We start from the raw sequence: 20272 nt of genomic DNA, 5'->3' as shown, positions 1-20272 counted from the left end.
TTTCCTCAAGAAACAAAGTTGGACACGTGTTGCATACAATAAGAAAAGTCGTGACACATTTATCTTCAGGTTGTCATTTTACCCCTATTTTCTTTTATTATTATTACTATTATTTTTTAATTTTACATTTTAAATCAACCCTTAGCAATTGATGAATAATTTAATATCAGATTGAACCAAAAGGGTGGAACGTTACTCCAACCTTGACAAACGTGCCATACCCAACTTTATCTTACTAACGTATAGCCACGTGGAACATTACTTCAAGCTTGACAAACATGCCAAACCCGACTTTATCTTTCTAGCGATAGCCACGTGGCATTATTAACTGCTTCTGTTCTGTGTTTTCTTTCTTTGGATTTTTTTGTAAAAAAATTTTTTTAAGTAAAATATTTGCTTTTTAAAATCTAATATTACATTAAAAATTAAAATTGATTGTATAGAAATTAGAATAATCCAAAAGATTATGCTAAACGACAACAATTTGCAATTATATTTGTCTTAAAATCAAAACAATAATAAGATAGAAAAAGAAAAAGTGGACCCCCTTCAATCATACAGCGACCATCACTCGCCGCGTAAACTTTTCGTTTTCGTTCTTTCTTTCCTTATAAAAACAAAATCGCAACTCTCGGTTTCCGCAACTAAGCAATATCAAAATCTACACATAACCAATAAAAAAAGAAAAAGCCTAAACTAAGCGTTCAAACGTATCAACAAGCTAACATGCGCCGCCCCGAGTTTACGTCATCATCTTCTTCGCCGACCGATCGACGGTTAAGCGTTCTGGTCAGACACCTTGCAACCTCATCACCAGTGATGGACTCTCAGCCCACCGTAACATTTTCTCCCACCTCTGGTTTTCACGGCGACTCTGTTTTCTCTCACGTCGTTCGCGCCCCTGAAGATCCCATTCTCGGAGTATGCTAATCAGTTCCATCATTTCCTATATTTTCAATTATAATCAAAATTGTTAAGATTTAAGTCGTTACAATTAGTTAATCCCTGCCGTTGGCTCATTAGGTGACCGTTGCATATAACAAAGATCCCAGCCCCGTCAAGTTGAATTTAGGAGTTGGTGCTTATCGAACCGAGGTAATTTTCTTTTCTTTTACAGAAAGATTCGACTTTTCTTACTTTTTTTTTTTTGGTTTTGAAAAATTGAATCTTTTATTTTGGTAACAGGAAGGGAAGCCTCTTGTTCTTAATGTGGTAAGAAAAGCTGAGCAAATGTTGGTCAACAACAGGTCACGTGTCAAGGAATATCTTCCCATTGTCGGATTGGCAGAATTTAATAAATTAAGTGCTAAGCTTATTTTTGGTGCTGACAGGTTTGTTAATTGGATATCTAATGTTATCAAAGTTTGCGTTAATTTTATTCTTTTTATTATATAATTCCTTTCTCTTTTTGGGGTTTGAATGTAGCCCTGCTATTCGAGAGAATAGGGTTACTACAGTTCAGTGTTTGTCCGGAACCGGTTCACTGAGAGTTGGAGCTGAATTTTTGGCTAGGCATTATCATCAAGTAAACCTCTTGTTAATTTTACTGTATGTTGTCATTATCCTTGGCTAATTTAATAGTTGTAATTCAATTTCATTTTCGACTGTACTTCTTGGTTTTGTTTTGCAGCGTTCTATATACATTCCACAGCCAACATGGGGAAACCACCCCAAGATTTTCACTCTGTCAGGATTATCTGTGAAAACTTACCGCTATTATGATCCAGCAACACGTGGATTGAATTTCCAGGGTATGAAAACTAGTACAGATGTGTAAATTGTTTATATCACAATACTATATTTCAATCTTATAAGTGTTCTTTATCAATTATTATCAACTACTTGGATAAAAGTTTTGTAATTTCTATCATTGTTGTAGAAGTGTAGAAGTTGCTGAGATCATTGTTCTTCACATTTAATTATGCATAGCTTGCTTTTGGTTTTTCCTTTTTTGGCGTCTGATAAGGATCAGTTAGATTTAGTTGTACTTTGTTATTTTCTTGACTTTATGATATTCATTTCTTGTGGCTAACAGGGTTATTAGAGGACCTTGGTTCTGCCCCATCTGGATCTATTGTGCTTCTTCATGCCTGTGCTCATAATCCCACTGGTGTTGATCCCACCCTTGAGCAGTGGGAGCAAATTAGGCAGTTGATGAGATCAAAGGCATTGTTACCTTTCTTTGATAGTGCTTATCAGGTAGGTAGAAACTGAATGCAACATTGTATATATTACTTTTGCATATTAAGAAACTTAAAAAGTTAGAAACATTTCATTGATGAGGATTGAATGAAGTTATTTGATACTACTATTATTACCATTTTAAGGAGGATTAAATCGTGACTTGTTATTATAGGGTTTTGCTAGTGGAAGTCTGGATGCAGATGCGATGTCAGTTCGTATGTTTGTCGCTGATGGTGGCGAATGCTTTGTAGCTCAGAGTTATGCAAAGAACATGGGCCTTTATGGGGAACGTGTCGGTGCACTAAGCGTTGTAAGACTCTAAGATTAATGGCTATGAGATTTAGCATTCACTAAATTGCAATCTTTTAATTTATAGTGGCTTTTTTTATTCTTGTTCTATAAGTAGTGTGTTATCAAGATTTTTGGTCACCATATTTGTGAATTGGTATATCAAGTCGTTTATCTTTCTCTGCCTTGTTATTTGTGGACCTGCAGAAGGTATTCTGATTGTTTATCACAAATTACGTTGTTAATAGGTCTGCAAGACAGCTGATGTAGCAAGCAAGGTTGAGAGCCAGCTGAAACTTGTTATTCGGCCCATGTTTTCAAATCCACCAATTCATGGTGCATCTATTGTGGCTACCATCCTGAAGGACAGGTATGCACCCATCACCAGTGGTTGTCTACATGGCTGTTGCTGCATCATTCAGTTTGCACAAACTCTATATTGTTTTTTGTGTATGCATCAAATTTAAGCAACCAATTGTAGGCTATTGTTAAATGGATTTTCCAGATTCCAATCACCTACCCTGCTTTAGTGTTTTCTTTCTTTTTATGGATTTCATGCTCCTAATGGCTGTCCTTAAATATATTTTTTTTCTTTTCACCAACAGAAACATGTACAATGAATGGACTATTGAGTTGAAGGCAATGGCCGACCGTATCATCAGCATGAGGCAGAAACTTTTTGATGCTTTGCGTGCTAGAGGTCATTCAACTTACTGCTAGTTCTTGTGTGTTTTCATTTGCTTTTCTGCTGCTATATTTACAACAATGAGCTAGAGGTCATTCAACTTTAAGGCATGCTTGTTGTTTACATAAAAGAAATAAGTAAACTTCGAATAACCTTCAGGAGCTACTTTTAATAAAGGTTCATCCTTGTGTATATGTTGTTTTATGACATTTTTTTTTTTTTTTTCCATTTGACAGGAACACCCGGTGACTGGAGTCATATTATCAAACAAATTGGAATGTTTACGTTCACCGGACTGAATTCAGAGCAAGTAGCCTTTATGACAAGAGAATACCACATTTACATGACTTCTGATGGGTAAGAAGCTCAATTACTGTAGTCTGTAAAAACCAAGTATTGAAATTGGGGTTTTTAGTTTTGCTGGATTATGATTCTTATATTTCCTTCACAAATTGGCCCATATCTCATTTTTGTCAAAGAGTTTGCATGTTGCTGACTCCAAGTAATTTTACATATTTTTCTCTTGTGCACAGGAGGATTAGCATGGCAGGTCTGAGCTCTAAGACTGTCCCTCATCTTGCTGATGCAATTCATGCTGCCGTTACTGGAATGTCGTAGAAATTGGGCACAGCAAGTATCAACTTTTATGAGTAAAACCACCTTTGTTGTGAATCGCAGCAATGTTTTTCACTTTTCTGTTATCCTCCATTAATAATTGTAGCCCTCAAACACTCACTTCAATTGCTTAGGAGATTGAACAAGTTATCTACCCACCAAAAGAGAAAAAAGGTAATAAATCAACCTTTCAATGGCTGAGTCATTATTATATAAACAAGTGGTTCTATGTATATTTTGAAATAAAAGTAGATTTCAAATACAAAATCCAGGTCTTTACAGCTTTTTTCATTCTCATAATTGCTGTCAACCTTACTCATGTTTATTAATTAACATATTCATAATTCAGATATTTTATAATTTTTAAAATTCAAGTGTAATATTAAATATTTTATTATAATTTTAAAATTATTCGGAATATTAATCTTTTTATTTAACTTAGCCAAATTAAATTCATTAATTTTAAAAAGTTAACCCATCACATTTAATCCGGTTAATTTTTGAATTAATCAAATAGTAAAATATATTTAATTTTTCATATTTAAATCAAATTAAATAAAAATCATCTAACAAAAAAAAATTCAAACATCAACATATTAAGATAAAATGATGGATTTTATATATTTTTAATTTTATATTTAAAATTTATTATATTTCAATAAAACTTTAATTAATTTAAATAAAATCAAAATTTTTATTAAATTATTTTAAATAATTCATCGAAATTAATTTAATAAACTATTAATTAATCCAATTAAATCAATTTAAGTCAATTAACTCTATTAAAAACCAAATACTCCTTGTTATGTAAAACCATTTATGAAAGTATAACTTAAAATGCAAGGATAAACTATATTCTCGTTGATGCCCGCAGTTTCGAAGTATTCTTGGAGAAGGATCATGATTTAACAACAGGACCAGACCAGGACGCAGAATTCCACCACTGTAACAAAACACCGACACAAAAACACAAGGAGAGCTGGAGAATCTTTATGCAATAGAACGATTTTTACCAATTAATTAACAAATTGAAGAATTTTGAAGATAATAATAATAAAATAAAATAAAAAAAACATATAAATTACAAACAAGGGAGGCTTTTAGCCAAAAGAAAACACTATCTGCAACCTTTCAAAAGATAGGAAGAGGGGCTTGAGATGCTTATGGCAGTTGAGGACTTGCTATTTTCAGTTCCCTTTCCAGGTGTTCCACATTCACTAAAATCAAGGATGCGGCGCTCTGCCTGCAAATAATTATTGCATTCAAAATTTTCAACTAATTACTCTATAATAACAAAGGAAGAGGATGTTGAGCATGGTTTTTCTGTCATACCAAGATATTTGAAGCCAAATGCGATTGGACCTCCAATTGATTATTCTCTTTCTCCATTTTAGGATTGTTGGAGCGTCTTCCCTTTACAATTGATTCCGGTGTTTCATCTCCCAAAACCTCCAATGCATCAGCATAAGCAGCCGCAGTATGCTCATTTAATTGCTTCATCAACCCGATGGCATCATAGCTTCTATCCGCAGGGCTCATAAGATATCCGATGTCCTGGAAACAAAATTCCAATTATTATGAAGCATAAACAAACAAAAAAAAGTTAAAAAATCTACCTGAAGTTTTAAATTCCAATTATACCTCAATTGTTATTTCTGTGTCATTCCTTGGGCCTGGAACAAAAGAGTTGATAAACCAAGGAGACTTCCATGCTGACGGGGATTCAATACTTCTCCTGAAAGGAGTTCCCCCAAATCTGGCAAAATCCACATCAAGGAAGCAACTTGTAAGCAACCAATCAATTTATCCTAGCATGCGAAGTAGAAAACAAAAATAAAAATGAAAAATGAAAAGCAGCTCTTGACTATAACAAAATAAGCATTGGAATCTTACATGTTATAATTTTCAATACCAGCATTAGTCCCAGCATTATCAACCAAATTCTCTAGGGTTGCTGATGAATTGGTACATTGTACTGTAGAAACAGCAATTGAGTGCCCTTCACCGTTCTTTATTTTCAGAGTAGGAGAGCTAACAACTATGCATGCATTTCCTGATAAGCATTCAGAAGCAAAACCCCGATTTGATATAGCTCCAAAGCTTTTATGATACTGATTTATTGGAGTTCCTATGGTTGAAGACAATAATGGTCTGTCTGCTATAAGACCAACATGATCGGGAGAAAACAATAGTAGATCATTTAAATTACGCTCAACAAGCACCGTTGAATGCTGTTGGACCTGTCAAAAGTAGAGAGGGAAAGATTAGTAAAAAATAAATCAATTCAATGGTACATGCAAAAAGGAATATACAGTAATAAAGAAAGAAGAATTAAGACCAAGATTTCCAACATAAGACCATAAGAGAAAACAGTACAAGGTGTACATAGAATTATTAAGCATCATATCTGAGTTAAATAAACAATCACTATTAGTGTATGGCTCCAGATCCCTCAATATTCCAACACTAGTTTGAATTATCATTAAAGAAAATAATATTCCAACACTAGTTTGAATTATCATTAAAGAAAATAGGACCAAAAAAATTGACGGGGATTTAATCAGACAGCTGCACCTTAAGCTAGAAAACTAACATAAAAATTAATAAATAGAAAAAAAAAAAAAAAAAAAACTCACAATTTTGTCAGAAGCATCAGCCTCAGCTTTGTCCTTGGAATCACTATTGCAGGTTTCCATTTTCATGTTTCTTTGGGAATTAGTTCCATTAGAATCTTTCTTCTGAGCTTCATCATCTAATGATTCAGTGTGATCTCCCCCATTTTCTTGTTCCCGATCAAATGCTTGATACAGATTTTCTTTTTCTTCAACAGAGACACCAGAGTTGGTTTTATGTTCAGCTGGAGACACCTGAGATATGTTGCCAGTCCCAGTCTCATTGAACATAACATCCAAGCGAGAGAAATCTTCGGTCAAACTGGATGTCATGTCAGTTTCCAGCTTTTTGTCACTTCTTCTTTCTGATAAAGGTGACAATAGGTCACGGTGGCGTTTCTTCAAAATGGATGGTGTACCAGTAAAAGTTTTGGCAGCACTTTTCAGTACAGCATCAGGACTATCATCTCGTGATGGTGAATCCCACAACCTAAATGGAGTTATGCAGTTCATAGAAGACATCATCAGCTGGCGAATACCAAGAGGACTATATTCTTGCTGCATATCACTGCCAAACGGTATAAGATCGCAGCTGAAAAATGGCATATCCAAGCTAGGAAATCGAGGAGGCCCATAACATAGACCTCCAACATCTTGTACTGAAGGCAAGTTTGGCTTATCATCCACAGTAGGACAAGTTTGCACTGCATTTGATTCCAAACCAAAATTATTCACTGGAACCAATTTCACAGAATCCTTTTCAAGGTAAGATTCCTCTTGCAGGTCTTTATTATCTGTATGGTCATCATTAGTGTAGATAAAGCCATCGTGTGCATTCTTAGTAAATTCTTGCTCCTGAGTTTCAATAGGTTTACCAGTTAACTGACTGGGCTCTCTGCCATACATATGTTTACCATCCTCAATTGAAAGAAGTGAAGGAGACAGAAAAGATTGACAGCAAGAGGTTGGCAATGCTTCAGACCTTGGAGGACAATTAGATTGTGAGGCTGCAGTTTTTCCAGTTTCAGATATTTGGATGTCTGAAGCCTGAGAAAGTGACATATTTTTGCAGCCAACCAATTCAATCACATTAGATCCTTGTGTGAAATTTTCAGAGGCAAAGCATCCATCATTCACTGCCTCTGAGAATAGGACCCTGCAACATTCATCATCAGTGATCAACATATGCTCTGGTTTGTCAGAAGTTATAACCATATTTACAAAAGATGTAGGAGCATTTAATCCTACAGAAGTTTGAAATGCAGCATTCATCACTTCATGGCTTTCGCTAGTGTCTAGACAGTAAGTTGGCAACCCTGATGATTCTTGCCCCAATTCCAGAGAAGAAATATTAGGTAGATCCGTTAAACCAAACTGGTAATCCCCACTTGCAGAATACCCTGCTTCACAAGGTATTTCTGGAATGGAGAAGCTGAGGTCTTCGAAAGATGGATAATACTCTTCTGAACAAGGCGCTGGACTTGAATTCTTCTCTTTTGCCACACCAGGCATTTCAGCCAAGTGGAATTGGTCTCTTGTATGTACAGCAGCATTAGTCAAATCACCACCAGATTGAGAGCAGCCAACCATAGTTGACTCTTGGCTGCATTCTGACAAGTCCTCTACTTCTGTCCTACATTTGGCACCACTATCATCAACATTGCTCTGCATCCTCGAAGAAGATGAAGGCACAGGCTGGCTTAGATTTTTTAGAAGTGGGAATTGAAATTGTTCTAGGAGGCCTGATGCTATGTAAGAGTCCAATTTCTTTTTGACTGAACTATTCCAGTGATTCTTTATTGCATTGTCTGTCCTGTTGCTCAGACCAAGATGGAAATACAGCAAGTAAATGGTAAGTTCAAATGCAAAAAATATATTAGCTTCTATTTAACAGAACATTAGAGTTTAGACAAATATCAGAGGATGACTGGCAGTTACAGTAGGAAGTAAAAGAATAAGAGACAAATATAGGTAACCTCAATACAAAATTGATGGAAAGGTGTGGCCTCTCTAAATAATAAGTCGACATACCTTCCTGGCAAGAACTTTGTGAGCTCTGCCCATTTGTTTCCAAAAATCTGATGAGCACGAATCAGAGCCAACTCTTCTTCCTGAGTCCATGCCTCTTTGTTTATGGCAGGATTGAGATGATTATGCCACCTATATTAGTACTAAGTTGTATGAGTACAAATGTAAAACAAGAACAAGTTTTTATATCTTATACTTTTTTTTTGGGGGGGGGGGGGGGAGTGGGGAGGAAGGGAGCATTATAACAGCTAAATACTTTCATAAAATCCAAGAGAAGATATTTGCAATAACATTCCAGAAGGAAAACCTCTCACAAACTGTTAAAATTCAACAGCATTAAACCAATGCGACCAGGCTTAGCCCTGCTCTTGTACCCATCATAAGAATGATCGCATTCCAAGGTTCAAACTCCCCCTCTCTCACTGGCCTTTTCCAAAATTTCAAATATAAGTGGGTTTACAATATTAAAATTAACAGCTCTAGCATTACACCTTTCTCTGCATTGCTTCCCAATGCGTCCAGGTAAGTGCTGAGCAATGGTTGACCACTTTTTCGGCCCAAATTCGTTCACCAACTCAATTATTAGTTCATCCTCCTGTTTAAATTTCAACAAAAGCAACTCAGAATGCCATTAATTATCAAGAAAAAGATTTTTTTTTTTTTTGTCAAGAACAATCAAATTTAAGGAATAGTGAGAAAAAAATAAGCAGCAAAAACAATCACCTCTTTGGACCATGGCCCTTTAACAAGTTCAGGATTCAAGACCTTTTGCCACCTATGTAGGCACTGTACATCAGTCCGATCCTTGAAACACTCCGCTGCAGATGAACCAGCTTACAATTAGATCATGTGAAATGATGCACGAAGAGCTATTATGCCATTTCAATTTGAAGATCATACCTATCTTTTTCCAATTTTTTCCTTTGAAACGTTGAACAGCTTTGCACAGAATCTCATCCTGCAAACCCATATAATTATGTTGTCAAATTGATCAATGAACCCACACATATATAGGGCCACAAATAATAATCGTATTGAAGGAGGGACTAAAATTACTGGACACAATAATACATGACATAAGAACAATAAAGTTATAGAAAAGAATTGTCTTAAAATACAAGAAAGCAACCATAAACAAGGGAAAGAAATATACCTCTTCAGCTGTCCATTGCCCTTTCGTGGAACGTCTTGTAGGACCACTAGTCCTTCTACAATAAGGATTCCAAAGTAAGCAAAACTCAGCAGTACATAAAATAATAATTTCTTGTAAGTTAACATACCTAGTAAGAGAAAAAAGAACGTTGTACAGGGGGGATGAGAACATCCAAGAACAAGAATAATGGTTCTAAAATTTTCAACTAAGAGGCACCAAAATTAACAATCACTAAGGTTTTAAAAGAAAAATACCCATGAAGAGCTCGCATTCTTTGAGCACCATCGCTGATGCTGAGCCCAACCGAAGGAGTCGATACTGTTCTGTCACCTTCCATAGTTCCTTTGCAGATGAATAAAGCCGCATACCCCAATTCCAACTCGACAACACTTCTCTCCGCAATATGCTCTCCAGATCATTATAAATCAACCTAACTAGAAAGTTCCTCCCCACGAATCCGCAGAACAAACTAACAGAAAAAGTTTTAAAAAAAAATCGAAGTAATTTTATAGTAATTAAAAAGTCACAAGTCAACGATTTGAAATTTTGAATTAAAATTTAATAAAAAAGATCCAGTAATTGAAATTTATAAGCAATTCTCTCAAATTCAAACCCTAGATCATGATCAAAACTCAAATTCATTCAATTTTCAACACTGAAAGAACCAATAGTTATTAAAGCAAATTGTTCAGTATTTAACTTAGTCATCAAGATCGAAGGAAGAAATTTCAAATTCATAAGACGGACAAAAAAAAAACTAAAAGAACAGAAAAAGCAAGCACTCACCGAACTGAGCTTCGAAAACCGAGAAATGGAGACCCGAAGGAAAGAGGAATTAGAAACGATGCGCATTTGCAGATCCAAGAAGATAGGGAAAGAAATTTAAGATAGAGATCTGCAAATGCACCGCGAAGATTATAAAAGAAGAGGAGATAAGAAGAAAGCAAAGCGAGAGAGAAAATGAAACGGTCCGGAGAGATATTCAAACATAAAGGGGCGGACTAATGGAGTTTCAAAACCTATGGTTAAAGATCGAACATGTTTTGTATTTGATGGCCCCGATTCGTCCACGTTGGAATCCTCGCCGTCCATGCATGGTACGATTAGGCATTTTTTCAAATTCCCAACGGCTTTTCTTTTTTCTTTTTTTTTAGAAATAAAACATATTAATTAAAATTTTGATAATTTTTTTGGCTAAAAATTTATGATAATCTTTTTTGTCTTTTGAGAATAAAATCGTGGTAATTTTAATAAATTTAAACTCTTATATAACAATCTTTTATTATATTTTTTTATGTATTATTATATGTTAAATCTTTTTATGGATAATTTTATTTTTTTCTTTAATATAATTTTGGTTTTAGTTTTTTCAAGAGAAAGAAACAACCTTAAAAGAATTTTTTTAAAAACTATTTCTGTTGGTTTAAATGTGTCTTGTCTTGAGAATCAAAGAGAAAATAATTATATTTAGTATGAATTTTAATTTGTGATGTTGATTTACTCAAAACCATATAATTAAATTAGTTGGTCGACGATTCTATACAATATTAAATTTGGTATTCAAACATTTTCAAGGACGATATATGTTGATTTTCAAGTTATGAGTTAATGGTTAGAATTTAAATGTCTTTCACGGCCAAGAAAAAAAAAAATTAAATGTCCTTAATCTACCATCCACACATGGTACATAATGGGTTATATATTTATAAAGGCATTAACTATCTTAGGTCCACGAGGTTGAATAATACCATTATTGGAAATCAAAGTTAATAAACGTGTCTTTCGAAAGAAAAAATATTGCAATATGAAAATAAATAAAAAAAATTATTTTTTAGATATTATGTCATAAAATAATTATATAAATTAATTAAGTTAAGATCTAGATTCAAGTCAAAAATAAAATTTTAATCTCTCATATCCTTTAAAAAATACAATAAATGATAGGAGGATTTCACTTACAATAATTATAATATAATTAATCAATTCTAATTTAAAAGTATATGAGATTTATCAAAATTTTACATGGATCTTATACTTATAAGTGGTGGATCTCTTAAATAATTTTTTATTATGATTAGATAATTATAATATTATAATAAAATAAATGGTAAGTGAAATGCTTTCATAAATGATTTTTGCTTGATAAGAGAAAGTTTTTTTTTTTGTCAATCAATATTTGATCTTTGTGAAAAACATTTTAAGAATAAAATATTAAATGTATTTTTTTTTGTCAATCAATAAAATATTACATTCATATACAATATATCTTTGAATAATCAACTAACAAATTAAAACATAATTATATAATTAAATTTACACACGATAAAATCTTGAATTTAAGATTTCAAAGTTCTAAAACTTTTATATATCACTAAATCAAGGCCTTATTGGAAATGATTTTTTTTTTAAAATTTGATGAAAACCATGTATTAAATGCAATTTTGTTTTTAAAATAAGATTTTAAATATCATTAATGCTTATAAGCACCTATTATTAACCAACGTGTCTTAATAATTGTAATTAATCAAATTGAACTTGCTAATAAAAGAGATTATAGTGGAGATACTGAAAGATGCTGCAATATTTATCAATAACGAAAGATGTAATATTTGATTTCCTTATAATTTTTTTTTTTAATTTAGCCCCTAATATAGTAGCAAGGTGAAATTGCCTTTCAAGTATTTCTACTTGTGAGAAAATGCCAGATACTGATGGTATAATAACACTATCATGCAATAAATAAGCAAACAAAAATAGACAGACGTGCAGCTTCAAAGTATTAAATGATTCACCATCCAACAATGGAAGAATCCAAAGATGCCACCTTCCTATCTGAACAAGGACTGTCTTTCGTTCACTGTCTTAATTCGTTTCCACTTCCACCAACAAACCAGCTCATCAAGAACATGGAAAGCCAGTTGAATATTATAAAACAGAAAAAAGGGGAGAAATTAAGTAAAGACGAGATCTTCATGAAGAAGTAGAATTAGAAGAACTCCCCTTGAAGATGAGAAAGTTGAGAGTTTCCAACGCGAAATAGATGAAAGTTCCTTTGAAATGGGTGAAGAAACAACTGAAGTTTGTACCCACCACGCATTGCCATCCAGGCCCATATGTCTTGTCAAAATCCTGTAGTGCTAAACAAAAATTAATCCAAGAAAGTTCTGTGAACAAATAGCACAAGGGGTAGTGGTTTGAAGTGACTTTGATTACCTTTTTAATATAGGCAGCGATGGGAATGCAGTCAAATACTTCATAGAGATCAAGGGCACGAGAAGCAGAAGACAGGGCTTGAGCCTGCATGTTCAAGGGCATGTCTGTGTCTTCTATCACAGCTTTACCTTCCAACATCTCTTTCTCTGTCTCTTCTCTCAACCTGTGTTAATAATACCAAAGAAACCTGGGAGATTCAGAGGATTTCTATGTGGTAGAAAGAAAAAATGATTCAACGTTCCTAAGGACTTTCAAGTCTCCATATTTCTTACATCTTTTTGGAACTTTCTTTCATCTCATAACATCCCTCTTCACTGTAACTATTTGTGATGTCATTGCAAAGGATAAAGCGAGGCAGATATTAAGCAAGGAATCAGTGTATTTACTTTGTTTAGACTTTAGAATTTAATGAAAGCAAAATCTACTATTTTATTTCCAAGATTAAAAAAAAAAAAAAAAGCCATTGAAGAACAAAAACAAGCCAGCTACAGTGCTACACCCTACTGCTGGCTGGTGAAACCTTAAAATAAAAATAATAAATACAGGCAAAAACAGGAGCCAATGCTCCATGGTCCTTTTTGGTAGTTGAAGAAAATAATTATAGCCATAGAATTTTAAAGGTGATTGAAGATTGAAGGGTAAGGAATAAAAGGTGATTGGTAGTAAATTTGCTTCAATTTACATCTTAACACTCTCGATTTGCATTTGCGAGAAAACAAAAGAAAAAAAAAGACCAATTTGAAGGAAGTAAAAATAGCAGGGCTTAAATCATTCGAGCTACAAAAAAATATTGCCACGTGTTATATAAAGCAAATAAAACTTACGGCTAACTTAAGCCAGAAAGAACCTTAAGCTATGGTACAAAAATGATCTCGAAACCCATCTTACATCCATAAATCACTCTCACGCTGATCCACTTCTTTTAGCTTTATTTGGACGACCTCTGGAAGAATCATTCTCTCTACCTCGAGCATGTTTTCCACCTTTGTAGTGCTTTCCTCCCCTAAGAAGCCTAGACAAAAGAAAAAAATTTAACAGACGAATTAATTAGAAGGAACATAAAACGGGCAATTTCCTAGGTGATTTGCTTATCCAAACGAAAGAACAAAGCAGTTGAAGAGGATTGGCACGGACCTTGATTGAAAGCGCTTGTTTTCTCGGTGCTTTTCTTGGTTACCACGAAGTAGACTCCAATACTCCCTCTCAGCATCACCTAAAACATTACCAACTCTTTATGAGTTCGTCATCGATTACATCAGGATTTCTTGACCTAAAAGCCATCACTTCCTCATGTAATACATACTTTCCCGTTATATGTGAGATAAAAATTAGTCAATAAGGCAGGAGATCAACAATGAAATAACATAGTGATCCATGTGGCTTTCCAAACCATACCCACCAAGCAATTGCCACAGGATATGAAGGTAACATCTTAATGAAACCTTGCACTAATAACAGGAATAAAAATTAGACGACATGCAACAAAAAATTTAGAAATAAGGTTTAAATGAAATAAAATGGAAGTTGTTTCTTCCTTACCAGTTACAGGTTCTAAATTAGCAATGAAATTTTTGACAACCAGGCCACCTTCTTTAGCCAGCACTGCAGCGGCACGAGCTTTTTGGGCTGCTTCAGGTGCATCAAACCGAATGTAACCCTTATCCTCTCCAACTTTGAAATCAACATACTTCACATGTAAAAGAATATGCATCATGGGGAAGAAGTACTTGATAAAGAAGAAATATCGAATTAATTGAAAAGAAACAATTGTCTAGTGCAAAGATTGTTACTTAATATGTTTTAGTTTTTAGTTATTCATTTGTATGGACCAAAAAAACTTAAAAAAAAAAACTATAATTAAATGATCAAGAAAAGGGAGACCAATTTCAATAATACCTTTACAGTGCCGAATTTTTGAAAGACATCCTTCAAATCCTCACGCAAAACAACATTCATATCATCTTTATAGACAGATGCAGTGGATTTATGTTTATCATCAATCTTTTCTTTGCTGTCATTGTCATTTTCTGTAGTCTTCTGTTCACTTCCGGTAGCACCCTCCTTTGTGAGCTCATCAGAAACATTTTGCTCTTGAGAGTCCCCAGCTGAAATGCTCTTTAATGTAAATGCTACAAGTAAGCCCTTGGGATATCTGTTATAATCATTACATGGAATCTGGTTACAAACATATGGCAAGAAAAACTAATGCCAATTCAAGATTTTGATTTATTACTTACTTTTCTTCTACATTTGAGTCATAATCACCAACATCCGCAGCTTCTTCTTCTTCTTCTCTTAAAGCATCAAAATCCTTCCTAAAATGAAAATTAAGAGAACAATCACATCAGAAAATAAAATCATAACAGCAGTTACAAATTCAAAAGCAAAACCTATTTCAAAACAAACAATATCAGACAACTTGATTATATGTTCTTATTCATTATAGATGACTTGAACCCTACATCGAAAGTCAATACTGCTTTATAGTCGTTTCACCATACGGCATGATTAGGCAAACAAATGGCAACAAAATGATTAGCCACGTATATAGCTTACTTTGGTTTTAATTCCAGCTCAGCGCCTGCAAAAACCAAGCTTTGCTCCAAGAACCTTTGGGCATCCTCCTCAGCAGAGAATTCAATCAAAGCCGTGCCACAAAAGTTCTTTTTGTGCGTCACATGACCAGGCAACCTCACACTATTAACCTAAAATAAGTAAGAAGACAATCAGTTTAGATTAAATGGCAAACATATCCATAACCCGTAAACAAATAATTGGTTTTCGCATTGTAACTAAACAAGAAAATATTTGATAACAGAACAACTATTACCATCACTGAGCAATACCTTAGCATATTTCCCAAAAAAGGCTTCTACATCTTCCCTCTGGACATTGTACTCGAATGGTGACGCAGCAACTGTTCTACTGTCCAATTGCTCTATCATTTCGTCAGGGTCTAATAGCTCAGTGCTTCTACCAACTTTCTTCCCTGAAAAAAAAAAAAAAAGAAGAAAAGAAACCTTTCGGGTCAGATTTGGTGCATAAGATAATGGATAAGACAGCATAAAAATCATTCTATATTATGTTTGATTTGTATTTAATTGAAAGGGATAAGATTACAAAGAAGATTATCATTCTCTTGGTATAGGATGATTCAATCCTCTCAAAATAGAGAGAATTATTTAATCCATGGGATTAAACTTACATGTTCTATTATACCCTTAAAATTACATTAACAATTTAAATTGTATAAATTTTGAGAAAAGATAATTTTGACCAATAAATAAATTCTCCTACCTTGCACACATCAAACATAAAATAGGATGTCATTTTTTTAATCTAATCCTATTCGTAATATCATCTCATCCTATTTTATCATAATTTTATGTACCAAATATGACCTCAATTTCTTAGCTTAAAAGAAAAAACAATTTTTTTTTGAGGTTTATAAAACTGACCATCTTCAGAAACCTTGAGGGAAGAGGAAGTTCTGAGAGTTTCAGCAACGGCTTTCAGAGTAACCTCTGGTACATCATCCGCCTTCACAGCCTTTAAATTCAAATGGCCTCTCATCTTTGAAAACGAACAAATCAATGCCAAACTAACCACTTTTTATTCACAGTCAAGATCAACGACAAAAACAAAGCACCATGAAATAAATAAATAAGACATCCAAAATTTTTTTTAAGAAAATTATTCACAGTCAAACAACGGGAAAATAGTTTAAACAAAAAAGGACGATTGAAGTGAAAGGATACTGCCATCTTCGCTCTCGCTGATTTTTTTCTTGAGAAAATCGTCTCTTGGAATATTGCTATCACTGAAGTAAAACTCTACCTGTATTTAAAAAAAAAAAGTTAAACAACACCAATTGCGAAGCGATTGAAGAGAAAGGAAATCGAACTTAAAAAGATGGGGGGATTTTGACCTGGCGAAGAACAGCCTTGGCAGTATCTTCGCTCAAAGAAGGAGTCGCCATTGCTGTACGGTAAGTGCTTGAGAGACAGAGATTTGGAAGAGTTGAGACAGAGGAAGAGAGCGGTTGTGTTTAGGGTTTAGGAGTAGCTTGGATTGGGCTTCGGAGTTATATTGTGGGTTTTTTAAGTATGTTTATGTTTTTATTGTAACTTCCTGCACGAACTTCCCTCTACCAAATATCTTTGTCCCTTTGTCACGGCAACATAAAATTACCCTTTGCCGTCCCATTTTCAAAGTCAAAAAATCTTTTACAAGGAAGTATAAAGTTTAATTAAACTAATAAGCGGTTGATTTCAATCTATTAGATTTATTTTTTTTACGAAAAAATTTTAAATTTAAATTTTATCGATAGTTATTTGTTGAAATTATTTTATATGTATAATTTATAATTATTTATTTTAAATTATTAAATATGATATATTTTTTTAAAATCTGAAAAATTAAATATCTTATCTATTCTAAATTTTTTTTTAAAATAAAATAAATAAAGTTTAATTAAATCGAAGATTTGATTTATAAAATAGATTCAATTTCAAGAATAGTTTAGACAATCATAAGAGATCAATAGATTGGCTATACATATTAACGCTTTGTTTTGAGTTCTAATTTTTTTAATTTAAAACAAAAATATATCTAAATAAATTATTTTGTTTTCAAAAACAAATAACTGAAAATAAAGTTTTGAAAATATTTTAAAATCACTGAAAACACAAAAATGAAAGTTTTAAATTTCAAAAACGTTTTTGGCATTATTCGTCTACAGGACTACAATATTACAGTATAACTATAGTATCAATTTTAATGTTTGAAAATTTTTAAAAAAGATTGTTAAAACGAGTCAAATCTCTATCATCTTATAATTTAAAATTTTAGGTTTAAAATATTAAAAAAAAACCTCCTAAATTTTTTTATTTTTATTGTACTTAATTAAACTCTTATACTTCGTTTATTTAAATAAACTTTTATTTTTCAGTAAAGTAATATAATTTTTTTTTAGTTCTCTTTAATCAAATAAAAATTAACTTGCCATAAGTAAAAATTTTATTTCAAGTATTTATGGTCGTAAGAAACTGATATCTTACATGCTCAATATCTTATGTAAAGTAAATAAAATGATAAATTTTAAAAGTTTTTTTTTATTATTTTAACCAAACTTCTTTTAATCACTTTCTTTTATCTATTAACAAATTTCTACAACAAAAAATTCTATCCAAACATATTTTCAAATTCAATAAATTAAAAATAAAATAAAATATTTTTGAAAACATAAATCATAAAATATACTACAATGTTAATAGTAAATTTACTAATCTATAACTTGGATTTATATTGATTATACGAATATAGCTTCACCACACAAATATAAAGGCAAAAGTTTACTTTTATTGCATTAATAATTTTGGTTGAATTAAAGTGAGAGATTCTCCATCATACACCAAGCTTTTCAGGGCGGTGGTAGATGGAGAGTGCGTTGTATTTCAGATAAATAAATAAATATATATATATATATAAAGAAAAGTTCGCAGTGTGATATTTTTTGTAAGTCTTTCGATCTCTTACTATTTATTTTTTGAAAACTGTTTTATATTTTGAAACCCCTATCTGTTTTTCTAGTTTCCTTTGCTGGTATTTGTGGCTGCAATTACCTTTGTTAATTGGCTTTTAAGAAACCTTATCGGAAAAACAAATGGTTTTAAAAACCTAAAACATAGAACAAAATGAAGAATATAATTGTATCTACTCAGATTAAATTTATAATCATAATTTACATATAAAATCTTTTTTAAAATTACAACCGCATGCCATTAGTATATATGTAAATGGTTTTATTGATTTGTTTGCTTCTTTTTTTAAAAAAAAATTTATAAAAATTGATAAAATTGAAGAAAAAATTAATAATATTACTGATAAATTAGAACAAAAGTCACAAACAAATTATTTTGGTTCTTTATATTATGGAAATACTATTATGATGAACGATGATAAACCATCATCCTACAAAAAATCTTACTTTCTCTAAACAACAGGAAATGGATTTTCAATCTTACAAAAATTTGATTGAACATCTTAAACAAAAGATGAAAAAATTAAAAACCTCCAAAAAAACGGGTGGAATATTTAAAAATGATCAAAGATTTATATCATACCCATATAAGTCTTTTTACAAAATTTAATTATCATTATATGCTAAATTATGATATCATTAATGAAAGTTCCAGTAAGAAAGCATAAATGATAATTTTGATAACATCCTAGCTACTAACCCATTAGTAAAAGATGAAGTCAAATCTGAAACTTCTGAAAAAATAAAAGAAAAAGAAAAATCAAATCCACAAATAGTAAATCGTGGTAAAAGAAAAGTAGGTGAAATTTTTAATCCAGAAATTGATTATCTATTAAGATTTCTAGAAATGTCTAACTTAGACATTCTTGAACAACATTAACCTTATCTTATAAAAAAAAGATGAGATAAAAAATACAGAACTAGGGTAAACAACCCAAAATTCTAGCAATACAAACATTGAATCTCTACACAAGATAAATATTACATCTGGAGGAACATATTTAAATTTATCAAAAATCTCATTATCAGAACATGAAAAAATCATAGATGATTAGGCACAATCAATGTCTGTTGTAGTAACTCACTACAAAGATAATTAGGCTAAAGAAAATTTTTTAAATTATTTTTGTGAAATATGGCAAGAAAATGTTTTATAATTTTTTCGAAAATGAAAAAATTCTGAAATAGGAAAAACCCAAAAAGGGAATATCCTAAATCAAATTATTACTATTCCAAATATACTCAAAGGCCTAACCCAGATCTTAAAAAATGAATTTTGTGGTAGTATGGATGAAGCTAATCCTAATAATGAAGCTCAATATATACTATCAAAATTAAAATTATGTAACATAAAAAACCTTGATGATTATTTTAAAAAATATATAAGTGAATACCAAAGATTGGATGAAGAATATTCAAACTTTTGGAAAGAACAATATTTTCATAAACTTCCTTCACTATGGAATGAATTATGTTTACAAAATTGTTCTACTTATTTAGAATTATGGATAAAAAAGTCCAATAGTTCAAGTACTTCCTCTAATAATATCGCTTTATACGATAATCTTAGAAATAGAATAAACTATATTTAGATTCAAGGCCTTAATACCATTTACAGAACAAAACAAAAGGATCATAAAGAAATGGATTATCGAAAACTCTTGGTTTAAGAGCTGAAAACTTAATAGCTTAAGAGAGCTGTTACGAAAAAGAGAGAGAAGAAAGAAAAGAGAAAAGAGCTCCGAAAGACTTTGCCCTAACAAATGCAAAGAGGTTCTATTTATGAAGATTCTAAATTATGATTTGTATAGTAACTAACTATAGTATGTAAAGTAAAAGTTGACAGCTATTTTCAATAGTGATGATTATTTTTATCTTTTTACTGTAGCAAATTGAAGTTTGTCTCCTAGCTTTTTAGCTATTTCAAATACCAATACAAGTTGTTTGTTTGT

The 20272-nt window shown here is 32.2% G+C and overlaps 3 protein-coding genes across 5 annotated transcripts; 1 reads left to right on the top strand and 2 right to left on the bottom strand.

Moving 5' to 3' along the window:
* The first annotated feature begins 642 nt into the window (after positions 1-642).
* LOC111302930 (aspartate aminotransferase, cytoplasmic) lies at positions 643-4039 on the top strand. The gene is made up of 11 exons (XM_022898836.2): positions 643-921; positions 1024-1095; positions 1186-1331; positions 1426-1525; positions 1631-1751; positions 2036-2199; positions 2357-2494; positions 2721-2842; positions 3078-3172; positions 3394-3514; positions 3691-4039. Exons 1-11 carry the CDS (start codon positions 727-729, stop codon positions 3773-3775), a joined length of 1359 nt encoding a protein of 452 aa, XP_022754571.2. The 5' UTR covers positions 643-726; the 3' UTR covers positions 3776-4039.
* A 713-nt stretch (positions 4040-4752) lies between these two features.
* LOC111302927 (transcription factor MYB3R-1-like) lies at positions 4753-11337 on the bottom strand. Its single transcript, XM_022898834.2, has 12 exons — positions 10352-11337; positions 9820-10034; positions 9566-9620; positions 9313-9370; positions 9136-9230; positions 8904-9007; positions 8416-8544; positions 6409-8197; positions 5666-6012; positions 5414-5528; positions 5105-5326; positions 4753-5015 (listed from the first exon to the last, which is right to left on the bottom strand). The coding sequence occupies exons 2-12, from the start codon at positions 9900-9902 to the stop codon at positions 4890-4892; spliced, it is 3123 nt and encodes a 1040-aa protein (XP_022754569.2). The 5' UTR covers positions 9903-10034; positions 10352-11337; the 3' UTR covers positions 4753-4889.
* A 1464-nt stretch (positions 11338-12801) lies between these two features.
* On the bottom strand, positions 12802-16871 carry LA1 (La protein 1). 3 transcript variants are annotated; one of them, XM_022898828.2, is made up of 11 exons: positions 16707-16871; positions 16537-16615; positions 16237-16386; positions 15625-15767; positions 15335-15483; positions 15016-15093; positions 14675-14930; positions 14318-14465; positions 13913-13991; positions 13667-13790; positions 12802-12941 (listed from the first exon to the last, which is right to left on the bottom strand). In XM_022898828.2, the coding sequence occupies exons 1-10, from the start codon at positions 16755-16757 to the stop codon at positions 13682-13684; spliced, it is 1242 nt and encodes a 413-aa protein (XP_022754563.2). In that variant the 5' UTR covers positions 16758-16871; the 3' UTR covers positions 12802-12941; positions 13667-13681. The 3 variants fall into 3 exon arrangements, with proteins under 3 accessions (XP_022754563.2, XP_022754564.2, XP_022754562.2); XM_022898829.2 differs by lacking the exon at positions 12802-12941 and adding an exon at positions 13080-13098; XM_022898827.2 differs by lacking the exon at positions 12802-12941 and having other exon boundaries at positions 13516-13790; positions 16707-16870.
* Between the last annotated feature and the right edge of the window lie 3401 nt (positions 16872-20272).

Source organism: Durio zibethinus, chromosome 13 (genome assembly GCF_047325235.1).
Source record: "Durio zibethinus cultivar Kanyao isolate XHJ-2024 chromosome 13, ASM4732523v1, whole genome shotgun sequence".
Lineage (NCBI taxonomy): Eukaryota > Viridiplantae > Streptophyta > Magnoliopsida > Malvales > Malvaceae > Durio > Durio zibethinus.
The sequence above is the reverse complement of the archived record's forward strand: the minus strand, read 5'-3'. Positions and strand labels throughout refer to the sequence as shown.

What these genes read in the sequence shown, in the direction of transcription:
- LA1 (XM_022898828.2), bottom strand. Translation starts at nt 16,757, where the DNA reads ATGGCGACTCCTTCTTTGAGCGAAGATACTGCCAAGGCTGTTCTTCGC. An exon ending in CAGCGAGAGCGAAGATGGCA is followed by an intron (nt 16,387 to 16,536) that starts GTATCCTTTCAC and finishes GTGAATAAAAAG; the next exon opens with TGGTTAGTTTGGCATTGATT. An exon ending in TTTTTGGGAAATATGCTAAG is followed by an intron (nt 15,484 to 15,624) that starts GTATTGCTCAGT and finishes TACTTATTTTAG; the next exon opens with GTTAATAGTGTGAGGTTGCC.
- LOC111302930 (XM_022898836.2), top strand. Translation starts at nt 727, where the DNA reads ATGCGCCGCCCCGAGTTTACGTCATCATCTTCTTCGCCGACCGATCGA. An exon ending in ACGTGGATTGAATTTCCAGG is followed by an intron (nt 1,752 to 2,035) that starts GTATGAAAACTA and finishes TGTGGCTAACAG; the next exon opens with GGTTATTAGAGGACCTTGGT. An exon ending in TCTTTGATAGTGCTTATCAG is followed by an intron (nt 2,200 to 2,356) that starts GTAGGTAGAAAC and finishes TTGTTATTATAG; the next exon opens with GGTTTTGCTAGTGGAAGTCT.
- LOC111302927 (XM_022898834.2), bottom strand. Translation starts at nt 9,902, where the DNA reads ATGGAAGGTGACAGAACAGTATCGACTCCTTCGGTTGGGCTCAGCATC. An exon ending in ACAAAGTTCTTGCCAGGAAG is followed by an intron (nt 8,198 to 8,415) that starts GTATGTCGACTT and finishes TCTGAGCAACAG; the next exon opens with GACAGACAATGCAATAAAGA. An exon ending in ATTTGGCTTCAAATATCTTG is followed by an intron (nt 5,016 to 5,104) that starts GTATGACAGAAA and finishes AATTATTTGCAG; the next exon opens with GCAGAGCGCCGCATCCTTGA.